Source organism: Talpa occidentalis, unplaced genomic scaffold (genome assembly GCF_014898055.3).
Source record: "Talpa occidentalis isolate TD23 unplaced genomic scaffold, MPIMG_talOcc4v2.1 talOcc4.5, whole genome shotgun sequence".
Lineage (NCBI taxonomy): Eukaryota > Metazoa > Chordata > Mammalia > Eulipotyphla > Talpidae > Talpa > Talpa occidentalis.
In genome coordinates, this window is record NW_023604861.1 from 76,705,203 (window position 1) to 76,725,245 (window position 20,043).

At 35.8% G+C, this 20,043-nt stretch overlaps 1 protein-coding gene across 1 annotated transcript in view; it reads right to left on the minus strand.

The window, feature by feature from the left end:
* Nucleotides 1–5,109: 5,109 nt before the first annotated feature.
* The window catches only part of PELI1 (pellino E3 ubiquitin protein ligase 1), a 49,247-nt gene continuing 34,313 nt past the window's right edge, over nt 5,110–20,043 (minus strand). The window contains exons 2-7 of the mRNA XM_037527487.2: nt 17,192–17,331; nt 14,242–14,371; nt 11,390–11,491; nt 8,327–8,524; nt 8,040–8,228; nt 5,110–7,487 (exon numbers count right to left, since the gene is read on the minus strand). Coding sequence (XP_037383384.1) covers nt 6,921–7,487; nt 8,040–8,228; nt 8,327–8,524; nt 11,390–11,491; nt 14,242–14,371; nt 17,192–17,262 — 1,257 coding nt within the window. The 5' untranslated portion in view covers nt 17,263–17,331 and the 3' untranslated portion in view covers nt 5,110–6,920. The remainder of the gene's footprint in view (nt 7,488–8,039; nt 8,229–8,326; nt 8,525–11,389; nt 11,492–14,241; nt 14,372–17,191; nt 17,332–20,043) is intronic.

A 20,043-nucleotide genomic window follows, 5' to 3' on the forward strand; every position in this document is an offset into this window, starting at 1 on the left:
AACCAATGAAACCACATTCTCTGATCAAATAAATAGCTTTTATAAACTTCATTTTTTTCATTCCTATCCAGAGACTGTTTTGGAGGTTTCACAGTTCAGAGATCTATTAGTTTTTTATAATTATCTAAGAAATAGTTTTGGATCATTCACTATTACCAGGCACCATAATATTCTTTTATCAACTTGGGAAAGAATTCATTTAATGTGTGTTTTAGCATTAAAGTGGAGGAGCCGCCAATATGACACCAAAAGCACAGGCAACAAAAAAATAAACAAGGACTCCATCAAGCTGAAAAGCTTCTTTGCAGCAAAGAAACAGAATGAAAAGGCACCCATGGAATGGAAGATGATATTTGCAAACTATATTCTGGTAAGGAATTAATCTCTAAAAAATAAGAAGCTCCTATAAGTAAACAGTAAAACTACTAAAAACCCAATTAAAAAATGGAGCAAGGACTTGAATAGCCATTTCTCTAAAGACATACAAATGGCCAACATGAAAAAATACTGTGTCACTAATCAGGAGAATGCAAATCAAAACCACAATGAGATATTAGTTCTTATCTGTCAGGCTGGCTATTATTAAAAAACAAAAGACAAACTGTTGGCAAGGGGGTAGAGAAATTGGTACCCTGTACAATGTTGCAGCCCCGCAGCTACTTTGGAAAACTGTACAGAGGGTCCTCAAAAATTAACAACAAAAGAGAACACTATCATATGATCCAGCAATCCCATCTCTATTTATATATAAAAAAATTAATCAGGATCTTGAAGAGATATTGGAGTTCTCATGCTTATTGCATAAGTGATTAAGAATTTCTATGGCAATGGATTTATTCCTACCTTCCAGGAAGCTGCCGGGACCTTCTAACTGATCTTGTACCTCTTACTGAATAAGCTACTAAACCTTTAAGCTAAAGTGATTTGTAACTCACCTTTAGCAATTTTATAAGGCCTTCTAAATTCATTCATGTATTCATGTCATTTCTGGTACTACCATGCTTTGTTGTACCATAGTTTTCCGTTTTTAAAAAGTAAATTTTTTTTTCTTGTGTTCTTTAAAAAAAAATCTGCTTGGGGCCTCCCTGGTGGCACAAGGGGTTAAGACGCAACCTATGAAGCTATCTGCAGCCACTGCAGCATGAGTTCAATCCCCTGGCACAGCAGATCTCCCACATGGCACGGCAGATCTCTCCTGACATGCCCACTGCTCCCCTCAGAGTGTATTTCAGTCATTCTGCCTGTTCTGCACCCCACTCTGTCTCTGGTGAATCCTCTAACCCACCCCCCCACACCTCTGGCCTGTACCCCAGATCTTGTATGCATAATAAAATAATCTAAAAAAAAAAATTCTGCTATTGATGTTTACTCTTAATTCTAATTTTTGTAAACCACTTTACATCATTTTTGAAAAATTGTGGTAAGGAGATAATTTCAAATTCCACTCAAAAAACTGGAGCAGGGCCTCCTCTGGTGGCGCAGCAGTTGAGCGCTGGGTTGCGAAGCTGCCCGCAGCCTCTACAGTGCCAGTTCGATCCCTGGCTACTCCCCGGCCACCGGAGGAGGGTCCCACATGGCGCGCAGACCTCTCCTGCCGCCCGCTGCTCCCCTCAGCAGTGTACTTCCATCCTTCTGCCTGCTCTGCTCCCCCCTCTGGCTCTGGTGAATTCTCTCACCCTCCCGCGTTTCTGACTGTACCCAGTGCTTGTATAAATAAACAAACAAACAAACAAATAAATAAATAAACAAACGTTTAAAAAAAAAAAAAAAAACTGGAGCAGGAAAATGGTGCAGATATGCAGCAAGACCTCCACGGTTCAAATGCTGGTTTCCTGTAATTACAGCTGTGTGAACTGTGAGCAAGTTACCAGACATTGCTGTGCCTGTTCCTATGCAAAATGGAGACAGTAGTTCCCATTTTATAGGCTTGCTTTGCATCTTAAGTAATATCAGTAATATCCTTATAATGGTATATTTAGAACAGTGCTTGACACATAGCAAAAACTCCAATATTAGCTGTGAGGGTTTATTTTTTTTAAAGATTTATTTACTTATACATACAAGAACTGGGGTGTAGACCAGAGGTGCAGGGGAGTGAGAGAATTCACCAGAGAGAGTGGGGAGCAGAACAGGTAGACTGACTGAAATATACTGCTGAGGAGAGCAGCAGGAGAGACAGGAAAGGTCTGCTGCACCATGGGCATTGCTCTTTGCCTGGCCGGGGATCGAACTCCTGCTGCAGTGGCTGGTGACAGTTGCGCCACCATGGAGGCCCTGTGAGGAATTTTTTTTATGCTGTGGTTTAACATACATAGTGGGGTTCGTAATCTAATGTCAGTGTAAAGAAGCCAATAATCCGATCACATTATCTAACAGAATATGTGGACATGATAGTTTGCAATAATTGCTAGGAAAATTCTTTTGATATTTATCCATTTTCTGCTGACAATATTATCAAATACAATAATATTTCCTTAAGGAAACTGGGTATTAAAATCTAAACTTTTATAAAATAGGTTCAAGAATTGTTTTCCATACACATTTGATTTAAAAAAAAAAAGCAACTTGTGCTCTGCCACTGCAACAAAAGATCTGAAGCAGCAATATATTAAGATTCAATAAAACTGAGGACTTTTTAAAAAAAAAGATGAACTGGGGTAAAGGTGTACATTTGCGTGAAAAGGGAGAAAAACAAACTCTGTCAAACAAACACTTGGCTAGAGGACACTACTGCAGTTGAAACAGAACTTCATTTCCTTAGAGGGCAGTGAAAATAAAGAGAGAGAGACCTGAGAAGTGCTCCAAACCAATATTTCAATGAAAGGCCATCCTCCGCTGGTCAGGAAGAGCAGTTTTTTGCTTGCTTGTTAAGTTAGCACAGGGTGTATGGAGAACCCCAGTCATGATGGAGAACTTTGATGACAGTTTAAAAAAAAAGGGCAGGAAAAAAAGCAGAGGCAGCTTACCTTTGGCAAATCTCTCTTCTAAGAGGAATCTCAATATAATGTCCAAGATTTAGTTTATTCCACAACTGTGTAAACCAGCTTGTAATCTTCTCAGAATCTTCTCTACTTCAGTAATGACAATTCCTTCCAGTCACTCAGGTTAACTGAGCTAGCTGTGTCATGATTCTTCTTGCACACCCCCTATCTGTTCTGCCAGCAAATATTGTCAGTTTTGCCTTTAAAACATCCAGTTATCGCTTCTCGGCCTTTTGGCTAAAATCAAGTGTAAAACATATCCAAGTTTTGGTCACTTTTCAACTATTTCCACTGCCACCAACTTTAATACAAGTCACTATCATTTCTCTCCAGGTTTGCTGCAGTGGCCTCCTAATTGATCTCCCTGGCTTCAGTTCATTCCACTTTGGAGCCTTATTAAAATACAAGTTAGATCATGTCACTCCCTTCCTATAGTTCCCATCTCACTTAGAATAAAATTCAAAAGTCTTAGGAGGGCCTCCACATTGTTTCATACCCACTTCCTAATTCACCTGTCACTTTACCTCTTTGACCTTACTTCTTCCCCCCTCACCCTGCCCCCCATAGCTGCACTGGACTCTTTATTATAGTAACATACCGAACATGCTTCTACCTGAGGACCTGTCCAATTGCTTATCTCTCTTCCTTAATGCTCTTTTCCTAAGTAACTACTCTCTACAGTCCCTTACCCAATTATCACCTTTCCAGTGATATTTGATATTTCAAACACACACACACTCACCACCACACATGGCCTTTTGTATCTCTCCTATATTACTTGTCCCTTCAGCCTTGTTTACTGTCAGTCATACTGTATCTTTTCTTTCTCTTGTTCATTTCTCTCTCTCCCCCTAGAGAACAGACCTCATGAAGACAGCAATTTATTTTCCCCTGCCATATCACCCAATGGTTACACCAGGTCTTGGTGCATAGTAGATATTCAAAGACCTATTGTCAGAATAAATGTACAAAATTTGAGGGCATGGCCTTAAGGTATAATTCTGAAAGTAGCATTGGGGACAATGCTAATTAAGGAATAATTCTGAAGGTAGCATTGGGGACAAGTCAGAATAATATAGTTATGTACTATTTTGGTGATCTGATTTTCTATAGGGCTAATACTTAGAATATTAACACACAGGGATAGATCACTGGTCTTTTCACCAGAAATCTTTAAAGTGGGGCAGCACAAGATGATACATAGGGATATGGAGCCAAAAGAATTAGAATTATATTGATCTTATAAATTCAAAGAAATAATGGGTGGATTCTCACTGCTGCACTCAGTCTATGTGCCAGAGTGGGAGTATGCAAAAGTGAGGTGTAATTATATATTTAAATTATTTTTTATTCTTTCTTTACATATACTAGGAGATTTTTCTATCAATGGAAATAAGCAATTGAAGCTTCAAGATAACCTGGGAAAAGACTCTCCCCCTCTGACAGCTACCCTGTCTTGCCTGCTTCATGATTCTAACATTTTAGATGAAGGGAATGTTTATTTCCTGTATAAATTAAAGAACATTTAAACATTAAGATTGCTTTGATAAAAGAGTTAAGCCATGAAGATTACCTTCCTTGAGAGTGTATACAGGAGCCCCAAATGCAACTTTTTCCCCATTAGCCAGAATACTGACACTCTCTTAATACAACTAAATAAGTTAAAAGTATCCTATTAGGCATTAGCAAAATGACAGACTATTCAAAACACTTGAACAGAAAAATACCCAAATAATAATTTAAATTATCTGAGTTTTCAAAACTTGAATTTGATAGAAAATGAACCAGATTTTTCTCAGTCGGTAGGAGGAAATTCAAAATTTCAGGAAGAACATGAACTTTTTATGGGCACCGAGGCACTACTTAATAGCTTAGTATATAACTTGCAAAGAGCCAACTCTCTAAGCAGGACTTAACAATTTGTTAACCACTAAACAAAGTTCCTTTATTAATAATTAAGAGATGCTTCTGGCAAAAGATCCAGAGATTTAGATTTACAGTAAACACAAACTTCTCATCTATTTCAAATAAATATTTTGAGTGTGTGATAGATCTATCCATGAATTTTCACTTCTGGTTTCCAGTACTTAAGTGTAAAAATGAACTGACAGAGACAAATTCAAAAATCTATTTTGAAAGTATTTACTTAGTTTGAATAAATTAATTGCAAATAAAAATTAGCTACAATATATAGCCTGAATAGAAATGACTAGAACAAATACAACACAGGATTTGATTTCCTTGAATTAGTCACCAAACATGTGACGATCTAGAAAACTTCAAAATCAATTAATATTTCTTTGAAAAAGGGGTAACAGCAGTTACTGATATATCACAACTAGTAAACTTATAATACAAGTTTCCTGACATGCATTTCCTGAGTGAACCCAAATGATCATTTTTAAAAACAAGGAATTTTGACAAGTTGAAGTAAAACAAAACAGCTCATGGCTTCTAAGCAACAAGTTGTTTTTTTTAAAACAAAAAGAAAATTCAGAACAGCTTTGTAAAAGGATAAATTAAAGCTATGCTACCACATACAAAAATTTGCTACAATTAATATACAACTTTTCAAACTAAAGGAAAACAAGAGATTAAAAAGGATCCCGTCTAATCAAGAAGTGTATTGATTTCTTGATGTAGTGCAACTTCTACTTTTCTTGTGGTACATTAAAAATAAGCAAAAAATAAGTGAGGTGGGAGGGAAAATAAACCTTTTCTTGCTTCCCAAAGAACTTAACTGAATTAGAGAAAAAAAAGAGACCATGCAAATATGTCCCTCCATTCTGCTGTCATTGGTGCTCATCTGCCAACCAAACATTTTTTGGAGTCACACTGTGGCAACTCGCTTTAGGATTCAAGCCATGGTTAAGGCTGGTCTTTTAGATTAAAAAAGGGGGAGGCACTACTGTCATCCAATCCTTTCTCTCTAATTTTCTAATGTGTGGATAAGCCAAATATAGAGTAATTAATTAGGCATTTCTTTTTCTAAAAGCAAATCAAACCACTTTTCCTTTTCTGTTAATTTATGCTTTTTCTCATGAGAATGATTTTTTTCCCCCTGAACAGTGAACAGATGAACCACAGTTTATATCTAAAAAATAAACTTGCCAAATGTTGTGATACTAAAAACAGATTAATTATCATGGGAGAAAAATAGATAATCTAGATTAAATTGCATATTCAAAGGCGCATATAAAATATTTTTTAGCATTAAATTTTTGTTATAGTACTACACTTCAGAGAAACATTAAGGAAAAAATTTTTTCCTGATTATCTTCAATGTGGTTAAAAACAAACACCTTTTACACAATGGTAATTAATATGAATTCGATTTTACAAAGTATTGTAATTTATTAAATTCCATATTGAGATGGGGTGGGGAGAGCTCTCTTGCCTTTCTTCCTAACCTTGCAAATCCTTGAGCTATGCTCACTAAACTACCATCACACCGAGTAGTGTGACACCATTGTTACCATGCTACTCTATCAAGAACATTCTAAGATATTTTCCCTAGTAAAGATAAATAGAAAAAGTTAATATACATGTTGCTGTATTTTACAATGTTTGCAACAAACTGTAAACTAACATAGTTTGAACCAACAATACCCTCAGTTATACAAAAACAATTTTTCAACACTGAGGATGGGTGATTCAAAAACACTAAAATGAAGGCATCAAATTAGACTATGTCTTTTTCTCCTCAAAATATATTTTCAAAACTCAGAATTCAGAAGTCTGGTACTTTCAGAAATTCCTTTGTTGAGTTTCCCAGATATTTGCTCATAAATTGCTACTATTTGTTATAAATGTTTTAAAAAATTCATCATCTTAATGCAAATAATCAGAGCAGAGAAACTGTGACGTGGACAACAGGTTGGAAAATCCAACTCTCTTAGCTTATAAATTTATAATGCAGTCCTGAAGGACAACTGTCTGTTAGTCTAGAGGTCCTTGGAAAATAAGTCTGATGTAGCCTTGTTCACCAGCCAACTGATGTGCACAAAAGGGACAGGCTGCATGAAAAGTATGAGTACCATGAGGAAGTGGGATCTGGGACCAATAGGCAGTTGTCTTTTCTGAACACACATGCCCGCATGGGCTAAACGCATGGGTTGGAGGGCCGGCGTCCACATAAAATCCAGCTTCACATCCAAGCCACAGAGGTACATAGGGACCAACAGACCTACACATAGGACATTCACGATCTTTTCCATCACGTTCTTCTTTGTTTCCCCAGTTATGATAGCCGTGCACATGGCCACAGTTTAGATACACCCATGGTTGTTTTTCATCGACAACATCTTTCCTCTTCATACTAGGAAATGCTAGTGTGTTGAACCCTACAGGGCACTGAGGTCTTGCTGCATTGATTTCCTGTCTTAAAGCTTCTAAATGTTTCACCGTAGGAGTGTGGGAAAGGCCTTCTGCAGTACGCCACAGCAACGTTGCACCACAGAGATCAATTAACGAGCCATCTTGTAACTGATTGGTTTCAATTTCCACCTGCAGGAAGCAAGAACAAATACATTCACCACTGTATTTTGGATTTTTACTAGCAGTTTTGCCTTTACATGTTCCTTATTGAGGAACTGGGATTTCCTATCACAGTTACTACATACTTAAGAAACTCTAATGGCAGTCATGGAAAATATAAGTTTGAAAACTGAAGAAAAAATACTGACTGCATCGCTTCATCTTTAAAGACAATTTATGATTAGAAACATCTGGCTAATTAATCAGTAAGTCTAATATTTCCAATTAGGTAACCTCATGGCCATGTATACAGATACAATTAGAAAATAAAAAGTGCTGCTTAATTTGGAAAAGCTTAGACTAAAAATATATTAACATAATATGAAAGAAGAACACATTTTTGGAGTCCAAATTGAAACATTAAAATATCATCCTCTAGTATAGTTTTTGGTAATCACTGAGACACTTTGAACTCTGTCAGCGAAAGGTTTAATAGTTTTGGGGCGTATATGTAATGCATTTAGCCCATCTCACCTTATACGTTAATTATAGCTAAACGAAAAACTACATCTGAGTACTTACCATTTTTCCTCTCTGTTGAGCTGATCTGGTTTCACGCAGGCTGAATACATTTCCACACACTGATATTTCTCTCCATATTCCAGGCTTAGAGTCTTCTGTGAACCCATTACGTGGATGCATAACCAAGACACCATTGGTGGTCAAGCCATCCATCTGCCCATCTGCAGTCTTCCATTTTGCAGCCTTCTCCTAGTAGGAGTAAGAAAAATAAGTTTCTACTTATTTATAATTTGGAAATAGAAGTGGTTATATAACAATGTATCATTTAGGGGAAAAAAGCTTTTTACCCCAAGAAAGATGTTTTTTGATGAGTCAAATCCTGCAGCATAAATCCGTGCTGTAAAGGGGGGATTCCGTTCACATATGATTCTACAAGCAAATCTTGATATAGTGCTCTGAACTGACTGTGTATCAGAATTACTTTGACTTCCAGGAACTGTGTCAGTTACTACAAAATCAATGGGACTTTCAGTCGACCGACCAATCTAAGGGAAAAAGAAATATCTATAAACCTATTCAAAAGAGCACAGTAGAAAAATCCATTCACAAAAGGCACAATTAAATCTCTGAAACTTCTAAAGCTTGACCTCATCTTAAGTCTTCACTCCTTAACTCTAGAGACAGCTATACTCTTGAAAACGAGTCTGTCAGGCTTCCTCTGATGCAGTAATTCCTTAAAACACATGAATTAAGTGAGAACTTATGACTCAAGATACAGGAAAACTTCAGGAAGTACATAATTTGGGATAACTGAGTTTTCTAGATGACTGCTAATTTTAATTTTCACCCTTTGCCTAGAAACATGTCTACCACATATTATTCTACTTTCTTTAACAGAATATACAGTAAATACATAAGTGACGTATGTATTTTTGATGACTCCAGAACATTACACAGTGGATACCATTCATATTAAGCTGAAACGCAGTGATGTCTTTAGGTACTATAAAGGAGTACAAAAATAAGTATCCTATGTTAAGGGAATATATAGTCTTGAATTGAGGTCTTCACATTTTTTTTGTATCTTTTCTGTCAGGTTGTCAGCTAACACTTCTTACTACTGGGCATACTTGTTTGTAGCAGCTTTCCTTTCCTCTAACAGTTCACTTTGCTATGAGCTGAGAAATCAAATAACCAACTTCAGAAAATAGTATTGCCAAAGGTTCTTGAAAAGAAATGTCAGTGCATGGACTGTGGAATATGGACTTTATATACCTAGAAGTCTTTTATATTTTTTCCTGGTTCTTGGCCATATTTCAGAGAGAAAAGGCCCCCAGTTTCTATGAAGAGTTCTGGTGGGTGACATGTCAATGAATTAAAAACATCTTCAGAGATGCTAGTTAATAAATAATTTCATTTTGAAGGATAAAAGTTGGAAGAAAAAAAAAAGGAACTTAGTAGAAAAGATAACCAAAGTGGCAAGTGTCATGGGGTTTTAAAATAAGTATTTAGAAATGATTAGTTCATTAATGTTTTTGTTATGAAGTTATTTCATAAAACTGAAGAATATGTGAAAAAAATACCGAAGGGCTTTAACAAAGATGACTCTTAAAAGTCATTCTTTGCATAGCAGAGTCTTAAGAACTTCTCAAATCAGGGCCTCCCCGGTGGTGCAGCGGTTGAGCGCTGGGCTGCGAAGCTGCCCACAGAACTCTGCAGCATCAGCTCGATGCCCAGCCGTCGGCGAGGGTCCCACATGGCACGCAAATCTCTCCTGCCGCGCCCGCTGCTCCCCTCACCAGTGTACTTCGTCAGTCTGCTTGTTCTGTTCCCCGCTCTGGCTCTGGTGAATTCTCTCACCCTCCCGTGCTTCTGACTGTACCCAGTGCTTGTATAAATAAATAAATAAATCTTTAAAAAAAAAAAACAAAAAAAAAACCTTCTCAAATCAGCACTTTCAGAAAAAACGCTATAGTGTTTTTTTTTGGTCCTATCATCAAGTACAAAGTCTTTTTCTGGTTTGAAATAGTTTTAGGGGGAAATTGACTGTTTAACTAATGTTAAGATTGGATGCCTACTTTCTTTATTTTTAAGATAATAATATCCTAAAGAAATGGTCTCAGACCTTTGAAATGAAAAATATTTCCACTATTCCAAAAAATTCAGCATTCCATTAAAAAGGGTGGGGGGAAGAGAGTGACTTCAAAGAAACATTTTGCTATTGATTATAATTAGCGACATCTCCAGACCTTCCCACCTTCATTTAATCTTGAAAAATAAAGAAAAATTGAAAAATCATTAGGCCAAGAACAAAATTATGCCCTATTTAACCTTGTTTCAAAAAAACTCAAGGCTTATAAAACCCAATATTAAGGGAGAAAGGATCATGAATTTTGCTTATGATTTGAATTTAGTTGTCCTGTCATTTATAGGACATCTATAAACTATACAGTTTATAAAAATAGCAATGAATTGGTACAAAGAATGAGAAAAAAATTTTATTGCTCCAGTAGCTTTGGCCAAGTAGGTAATTGTTAGACTTCACATGTATGATATGAATACTTAGAAACTGCCTGTACATTTAGTTACCTATAGAGGAAAGTAGAAAGAAGTAGCAAGAAAAGATTTTTTTAAAAGTCATGAATGTCTCCAAATATTTGTTGGTTTCCTGTTTTAGATAATAGCTAAGAATGGTTTTAGTTACTAGTATTAACAGCAATGTGTTTATCAGGTACCTTGCACAGCTCTGAGCACTTTATAGGCACTAGAACATTTAAGCCTGCCAATAATCATTAGAGGGATAGTCTATACATGCACTTTACAAGAGGAAATTGAGGTACAGAGTGGCTAAGAAATGTTTATCAGGAAATCTGATTTCAGAGTCCAATTCTTTTTTTTTTTTTTTTTTTTTTTATAGAGGCATGCTTTTATTTATTTGTTTGCTGGTTTGTTTGTTTGTTTTTGTTTATACATGCACTGGGTACAGTCAGAAGCGCGGGAGGGTGAGAGAATTCACCAGAGCCAGAGCGGGGAGCAGAGCAGGCAGAAGGACCGAAGTACACTGCTGAGGGGAGCAGCGGGCGGCAGGAGAGGTCTGCACGCCATGTGGGACCCTCCTCTGGTGGCCGGGGAGCAGCCGGGGATCGAACCGGCGTCGCAGAGGCCGCGGGCAGCTTCGCAACCCAGCGCTCAACCGCTGCGCCACCGGGGAGGCCCCCCAGAGTCCAATTCTTAACCATATTACCTGACTTTATATGTGGAGTTTAGAAATCAGTATAAAAATATTACATATAATAGATAAAATATTATAATAAAATATAATAATTCTTAATGTGGCCAAAGCATTGAGTTACTGACAGAAGGCTTTTACTATTTGTTTTTAAGAAAAAAAAATTAGGATGTTGTAATACCTGAAACATATCAGTATTGCTATCATGAGTATACTCAACCACCACGGTCTGGGCCCGAGATAAGGTGTATGATATGCTATGCTGGTCCTTGTTGCTTATTGCCTAAGAAAGAAAGATTAATAGCAAATATTAGCAGGCAGGTCAATCAAATAAAATAATTTTAAAAAGACTAATCTATTTATTACACATATGCCTTATTTTCTTCTTGAAATTTAGGGTAGAGATTAATAACTCTTGTATAACCTCATCTGTGATGGTAGCTTCTCAGGTTGAATGGGGCATAAAAGAATACTATATAGGCTAAAAAATATAATTTCACTGTATTAAAAATATGTATTGTATTAAAATCTGGTCTTCCTAATCAAAACCAAATCCCATGCAGAAACAATACTGTTCTGATAAGAAGAAAATATAAAATCTTGCAAGATAAGAGGAATCTTACTTTTAAAGTAATTCAGAATTATAAAATCAACCAATAAGCAGCTAACTGGTTTTCCTAACCATTCTGTGATTCTTTGGAAGAGAAGTATTTGCCATATGCTGCACAAGATACAGAAAAATTCATAGAATGATTACACATTACCAAAGGAAATGGATACAATGCTTATGACTGTATTTCTGACTTATCCCAATTTTAAAAAACATTGCTAAAAAGAACTTTTCAGTTTTGTTTTCAGGTATTGTCTATGTATCTAAGAGGAGATAGTATCAGAAGGGGAAAAAACCTGCACAAAGGAAGTGGAAAAATGGCTGCGTAAAAGGAAAATAGATATAAAGACACAAGATTAGTGATTAGACAGTAAAGAGGCTAAATGAAAAAATGCTTCTTAATTACAACCCTGCAGTTAATCTGTAATAAATAAAGCACGTGCTCTAAGATTAATTAAGACTGGGAAATTTTCTAATGTACAAAGAGAATAAAAACTTGGGTACTACCTACCTACCTTTATCAAAGTATAATACCCTTTTGTTCTGATTTTTTTAAGAAACAATTTAACTCAAGAGATATAGTGGAGGCTGCTTATATGTCCCGCTCCCTATTTCCCTTCTCCAGAGCTATTCAACCTCGGGCATGCATGTTGTTAACATTTTTCTCTACACATTTTTGTATTCATAAGGATTAAATGATTGACTTTTCAACTGGTAACTGCTCAGCATTTTGGAAGTTAATTCTTAATGACTAAAGAGATTTTAAAACACAAATTTTTGTGTTAAACCCTGTTTTTTTTTTTTGGTTTGTTTTTTAACTATTAAAGTTATTAGAGTGAGAATAAGAACTATATCAAATTAAGTTCTCAGTGGACTGGAAGGCAGGGTTTAACCACTTATCCAGATGACTACCAGACTGAACAATCAGTGCCCTTTATTGTCTAGTAAAGATTAAAAAGAGCTAACAAAGAAAACATTAGGAGGATGACAGCAGAAGTGTAAAGAAAAAGTAAGAAAAGAGGTAGGGGTTTGAATTTATGTTCCCTTGTGGTTCTCAACCAGGAAATAGTATTAACTGCACAAGGAGCTTCTGGAAATAAATGGATGAATTTTTTGGATCATCACAATGATTTGAGGGCTTTAATGGCATTTAATAGGTGGAGACCAGGAGCATTAAATACCCTGAAATAGGCGGACAGTCTTGCACAAAGAATTGGCACACCAAAAATGCCAGGAGTACTCCTGTGGGGAAGTATAGGAAAAATGAGATAAATAAACTGCTCACATCCCTCACCTGCTCAGTACACCTCCCTTCTCTGCAAAAGAGCAAGAGAAATATCTAAAAGAAACTATTGCTTTTCTATATTCATTGGTTCTCAAATAGTAGTATTTCAGCAAGGTTTGAGGTCTATTTTCTTAAGACATTACACTGGCTAAAAAAAAATTGAAAAATCTAAGCTAAAAATCCAATTAACTTCAGAGACTGGAGAGGTGATCTAAAACAGGGCATCATGTGCTGATTTTTCTGTCTCTCATTTTTTTTTAACTTATAAAGATATACCTCAGATGCTGTAATATTAATCATATATCTGGGGGCATATAGTTAATATACATCTAGGGATGCTTAGCTAAAGATAAAGATACTTCCAGAAGTCAAAGAACCCTAACTTTTACTCATCCATCAAAGTATTAAATTCAGTCTGTATTATTAAATTGGTAGCAGAGGAATTCACAGGAAATAAAAAGATCTGAAACTGCTCCTAATTGTTACTCTAGGAAAAGCCCATGTGTCCTGAAATGGTGGCCTGGCCTCTGGATATTTAGGTAGGAAAAGAATAGGGGGTAGTAAATATATCAGTAGATTGTGAAGTTTTCTTGTAGACAGAGTTGGGGATTTGTTTTTATAGTTTTGATTCAATATAACAATGACTGAGGTCTACTTTGTTCAAGGTATTATACTTAATTAAATCCATGAGGATCATGAAAAAATAAATAAAAGAGTATCCACACACCCTTAAAGAAGATGACCTCATCCAAACATGCTTCTATACCTGAATATACATACATTACTTTCCTTGTCCAGCCTAGATGAGGTTCCTCTAGTAACAGAGGGAACTCCCTACTTCTCAAGGCAGCTACATGATTCTAAATACTAGATGAAACCATAGCCCACACCCACCTTTTTTTAATAAGGAAAGGGAATGTTTCTATCTATTTTTTACATAAAAATTCTAGTTTGTCGTAAAAAAAAATTCTGATCCCCCTTCCATATGGCAGCATTGGAAAAACCATGTCTCCAATGTCAATTCCCATCCAAACAAAAGGAAAATTCTTGTATAGAAATGTGAAGGGCATGTTAGAGAATATAAATGACATGTACAGTTCAAGTTACTTAATTTGGTTTGCCTTTTTTTTTTTTTTACCTTTGCAGCCTGAGGAGTACAAGCAATATGCACAGTGCTTGGCTTCACCCCATTTGCCTTAGGTCTTTTAAACAAAGCAAATCTACTTTTCCTCCTTCCTCTATCGCCGTTTGGGAGAGACCCATTATACCTGATGGGGGGAAAAAAAAGTTAGCTGATCTTTTTGTGAGAACTACACAGTTCTAAAACAATTATTTTGCTCTGCCTTATAGGATCAGCCCCTAATTAATTATCTATTAGCATAACATAATTATCCCAAATTCCTCTTAGCAACTGCTGATCCCTAAGTATCCTAAGCAGCTGCCTAAGTATGATACAAAATGAGATTCTTCTGGCTACATTTCAAGTCATAGAGTACATTTAGGATTAGCTGTAGCTCTGATTTAGCTGTATTTTTCTTCTCTCTTTTATTGAAGATAATCAAAAGCTGGTTAGTGGTACCTAACGCCTTATGACTCATTCTACTTTTTTAAGGTGGATATTTGTGAGTGCTAATATAACCTTTAAAAGTACAGTATGAATTTTTAAAAATAGAATCTCGTTTGTGAACCAAATGCTTTAAATTGCTGAACTTCTGAAATAAGGAATTTTCAGACTTGCTTGCTAAGTCTCAGCTACTTGTAGATACATATAAACATTTACATTTTTGATAAAACCTATCCAACTAAGACCCTGCCAAGTAGAAATGGTATTTTTGTTATCCAGACCTTATGAGCATTTCTCTATCACAACTTATATATGTCCTGAAGGTAAGCTAGGATTGAACAGGGGAAAAGTTAAAAAAAAAAAAAAAATTGATGTTTTCTATGTATCAGGAGGTACTATTGGGTTCTTTTCCATATATGCTTTCACTTAATCCATCCTCATAAGAACACTGCAAAACTGGCTTCACTCTCCATTTTTACATGTTAGGAATTAAATTATTCCTCAGAGGAATTAAGTTTTTCAGAGGCATTAAGTTATTTTCTGAAGGTAACATAAGCGACAATAGTGAAACTAAAATTTGAATCTAGGTGTTTGTCATGCTTTTATTTGATTTTTTATTGCTTCTTTTTGATATAAGTAGTAGCTTAATAATAATTTCTCCTTATTCGTTGATCCCACTCCCCAACAAAATCTTTGGTCTGATGGTCTCCCATAAACATCTGGTCAATATAGTTGGGGGGTAGAGAGGTGGGTGGGTAGGGGGTGGGAGGGTAGTGAGGAATGAGGTAGGGAACAAGGGCAGTTTTGAAGTTAGAAGACAGCAGCATTGCAAATTGGCCTATAATGGTGGCTGATAAGGGAACATTTACTCAAAGACTGTCAACATAGAAATTACTCTGACTCTATAATAAAAAGAAAACAATCTGAATTCCACAGGAGGAAGCCCTTGCTAATCTTGCTAGTCCTGCTAAAAAATTTAGAGTAGAACTCCTTACCCAATACATTAAAATTTGGCCATTCCAGACTATGTGCTTCCACCAATTCCCTGGGGTTTCTTTTCCTTTTTTTTTTTTTTTTGGTGGGACCCTCGCCGGGGGCCGGGGAACAAACCTGAGCTGCAGAGGCTGCGGGCACCTTGGCAGCCCAGCACTCAACCACTGCGCCACCAGGGGAGGCCCTCACTGGGGTTTCTTCATTGAGCCTCACCACTGTCTGCTGAGTTGCACGAGTTCCTCTTCTGGAGATAGGCTTTCTACCCTATTGTGTTCTACAGGTCAAAGTTCTTTTTCTAAGTAGCAAAAGCACAAACTGACAACGTCTAGCTTTACTTCTTCTAAAGGGTAGGAAAGAAGTATTAGGATTTTGAGATACCGAGAGCCAGATATAGAGACAACTTTTGCTAAAGATTAACTGAGACTCTGCTAGGCAGTTAAACCATATAATATATTTTAAACTCTAGTCTTCAAATGATTCAAATTTCATAGTAGAAGAATTTAACTTAGAATAGCTTTTTGGTCGTTAAAAGCGGTTTATTAATGTTTTAAAATTGATGTGATTGAAAGCTGAAATATACTCTCTTAAGTTGATGATCTTTTAAATTCTACTTTTGAGGAAAAAAATTACAAGTCTCAAAGAGCCTTAGATAATCTCATCTAATTGTCATTTTACAGAAGCGCTAACTAAGGCCCAGAATAGTTAAGTGACTGTCCAAAGTCTTGCTATTTGAACTCTGTATTAGCTCCCCAATTTTTCTTACTTTCATCTGAAACAATGGACACATTTTCACTTAAATAAGAGTGCGTTCCAACCTGATTCTAAAACATGTTATAGTGTCTAGACCTGCTTTTTAGGCAGAAGAGAAACAGCAGGAGGAAAGTAAATTTTGTGATTTCTAGTTTCTGGGATCGGCAGTTAACAGATTAACATTATGTCTCTGTTTTGACAATTATGGCAAGTTTAGATCGAATAAATTGAAATAATAGAATTATCTTTCCTCAATCTTTAGATTGTGTCTGTGGGGGCTGGATGAATGACATTACTTTTAAAGCAAACAAGCAGCAAGGTTGTGAGTTTCAGAGTCATATTGTTATGCCTATATAACTCCTTTCATCAAGTACAGAACCACAAGCATAAAGCAACTACTTCAGAGGCGCAGAAGAACAAATACTAACCCACATGAAATGATCTAAAGGGGCAGGGGACTGAGACAATTTTTCTAAAAGATGGAACAGGGAAGACAAATGGAATGATTATGTGACTTTAGACAAACTTTTTCATTTCATCTTAAGAAGCTTTGTTCTTACTGGGGGTGAGGGTGAGGCCAAGTTTATACAGTATTTAAGCGTTTATAAGAGATGGTATAAATATGAGAATTATGAAAGTTTCTTGATTTGATCATATTACTCCGTAGCTTTAAATCCTTTTTGGAAGTAGGATATAAATTCTAAAAATACGTACTTTTAACCTAGATGCCAGTTACTATATATTATTCAATGTTTTATGTTATTAGATGAAGAAACCTTACCCTAAGACAATGAGTTCACCATATTTGACTGGTGCTTTAGATGGATGATTTTCTTGATCAGGAGAAAACATGAGCTTGGCTGTCTTTCTCAAATCTTTGTTCACTGGTCAGGAGCCTTGGGACACCTTTTGCATTATTTCCTAGAGGGGAAAAATTTTCATTAGTATTATGAACAATAAATTTCAGTTTCAATACAGATGTCATTTTCCAACAGTCCTTGTGAGCACAGTATTAATGAAAGTACCACATATTATTTGAAATGTGGGACATTTTCTCCAAAAGTGGCTCTATATTTGATGCAACTACTTAAATAGGTTAAAAATGTATTGGCGATTTCCACTACCAGGAAAATGGGATAAATGTTATTTTTCCTTGTTACTTCTGCCAAATATACCTAAAAAGCCCTGGACATTATATATTATATACATATATATTATATACATCATATAAATAACATATATATATATATATATAAAAAAATACAGGAAGACTGAAAAGTTGTGAATAGGCTGTCTATTCTCAGCCTATTAGGGATTTTGGGACCCAGTGAAAACAGAACTGTGAGTTCTCTGGGTTTTTTCTTTTTTGGTTTAATCCATCCCAGACTTGGAGCTGAAGATAGCAACCTAGAAATGCCAAATGGCAGATACAGGGAGAAAAAAAAGGCCCCAAGAAAAGCCTGCTCTCTTGTAAAGAAAGGAGCAGTCTTAGCAAGACAGAAACTTTTGACAGAAACTACTCTACTGTAGCCAAACATCACAGAAACATGGTGCTCCCACCGCCACCATAACAGCTAGAGCCTAATAGGGAGGACTTGGGAGAAATTAAGACCCATGTTCACACAAAACCTGTACACAGGCAATTATACAATTCACATGTTGCACTTTATTTTCAATAGTTGCTTTATTTATAATAACCCTCAAATGGAAACAACCCAGATGTCCTTTATTGGGTGAATGACTAAGCTGTGGTACATCCATATTGTGGAATAGTACTCAGCAATAAAAATACATTATTGATACATTATTGAATCTCCAGAGAATTAAGCAGAGTAAAACAAGTTAACCTCAAAAGGTTATATAAATGATCCCACTGTATGATATTCTTGAAATGACGAGATTAAAGAAATGGAAAACAATGCTTCCAGGAGTTAAAAGGAGGTGGGTGGGAGGAGCAAAGTGGGCATCAGTACAAAAAGGCAATGTGACATAAATGTTCTACTTTTCATCAGTGTCAATATTTTGTTATATTTCAGTATAGCTTTATAATATACTACCATCTGGGAAAACTGGATATAGGACATACAGGATTTCTCTGTGTATTATTTCCTAAAGCTGCATGTGACTCTACAGTTACCTCAAGATAAAGTTTAATTAAAAAGTACACATTTGCTACATGTATGAAAAACAAGACTAACATCTGATAAGTCACAAAAATCACTACAATAAACAATCCCCACAATTACTGTCATAACTACTTCATCAATTGTTTAATGGCACTAGGTATTTCCTGTATCTATTTTCTCTCCCTGTCTTCCTATTAGGAACTGTTACAAAGATTTCACAAATAAAATGTTACTATCTGGTGGGGAGAGGGGAAGGGATCAAAACAGGGGAGAGAAGAGTACAAGGAACTATGGTGAAGGTTCACTGGGTGAACTGGTGGTGGGAATTTTACCCGCAATACACAATGATGTAAAATACATAAATGAAAAAAATTATAAATGGTAAAAATAAAATTAAAATAAAACTGTTACTAGCTAACCCACACAAGTGTCCTGGTTTTATACTTCCACAGAGTTCATAGAAAGCTCATGAATGAAAAATGCCTACTAAATTAATTTAAAAAGATGAAACACGCTTCAGAACTACTTGAAGAAAAACAGTTCTTCCATTCAATATATATAAAATCCTCTCATCTCCTGAGATGAATATGCTTTTGTTGACCAGATTTTAAATCCTTAGATGGTTTAAAGGGTATAGAAACTAACATACAGTTATACTGTCACAGTTGTGAGATATAAGGACTCCTGAAGAAATGTTTTACATAAGTAAAAGACACTATACTGATCAAACTCTCCATGTGGAAAAAGAAACTGATGTGACATGAACATAAACTTCCAATGTAAAAGTTTAAGTTTCAAAAAAAAAGCCAACACAAACAGAATAATTTTAATTCCATATGACAAAACCTTCTGATGTACATTAAGCCATATTTGATCAGTGTATTCATATGAACACATTCAAAGGAATACACATATTCATTTCCCCCTTAAGGATATGTCACTTACAAAAAGCTAAGTGGAAGCTTAGAGATTTTAAGTATGCTTTTCTTATTAGACAATTAAGGTACAGCCATCAAATATTAAAACACCACTCTGACACATTTCTGACCAAGAACATCAAGAATTAAAAACTTAATAACATGATTTGTTTAAATATAAATTTTAAATTAAACTTTAACAACAATGCTCTGTCTTGATTTGGATTCCAATTTAGAGTTGCTTTCTATTTTAGGAAGTTATGGTTTCCATTTACAGTAGCAATAAACTTCATTTAAAAAGTGCATTTATTTAAAGAAGTCAATTTAAAAATATTAAATTATTTGTCTAGCTTACACATATGTCAAAAATCTGAAACTCATATGTAAATTTCTGTATTTGGCTGACACTAGTGTATCATGACTACAAGTATAAGGCTATGTTCCATCTCTAGAGCTCTTGAACAAAGTAATGTTTCCTCATCTCTAGAAATGAAGGACTATAGAATGGAGAGAATTTTGGAGCTGGAAAAATATGAGACAATCTGATCCTAACACAGTAATGTAGAAAACATGTGCAGATAGCACTATGG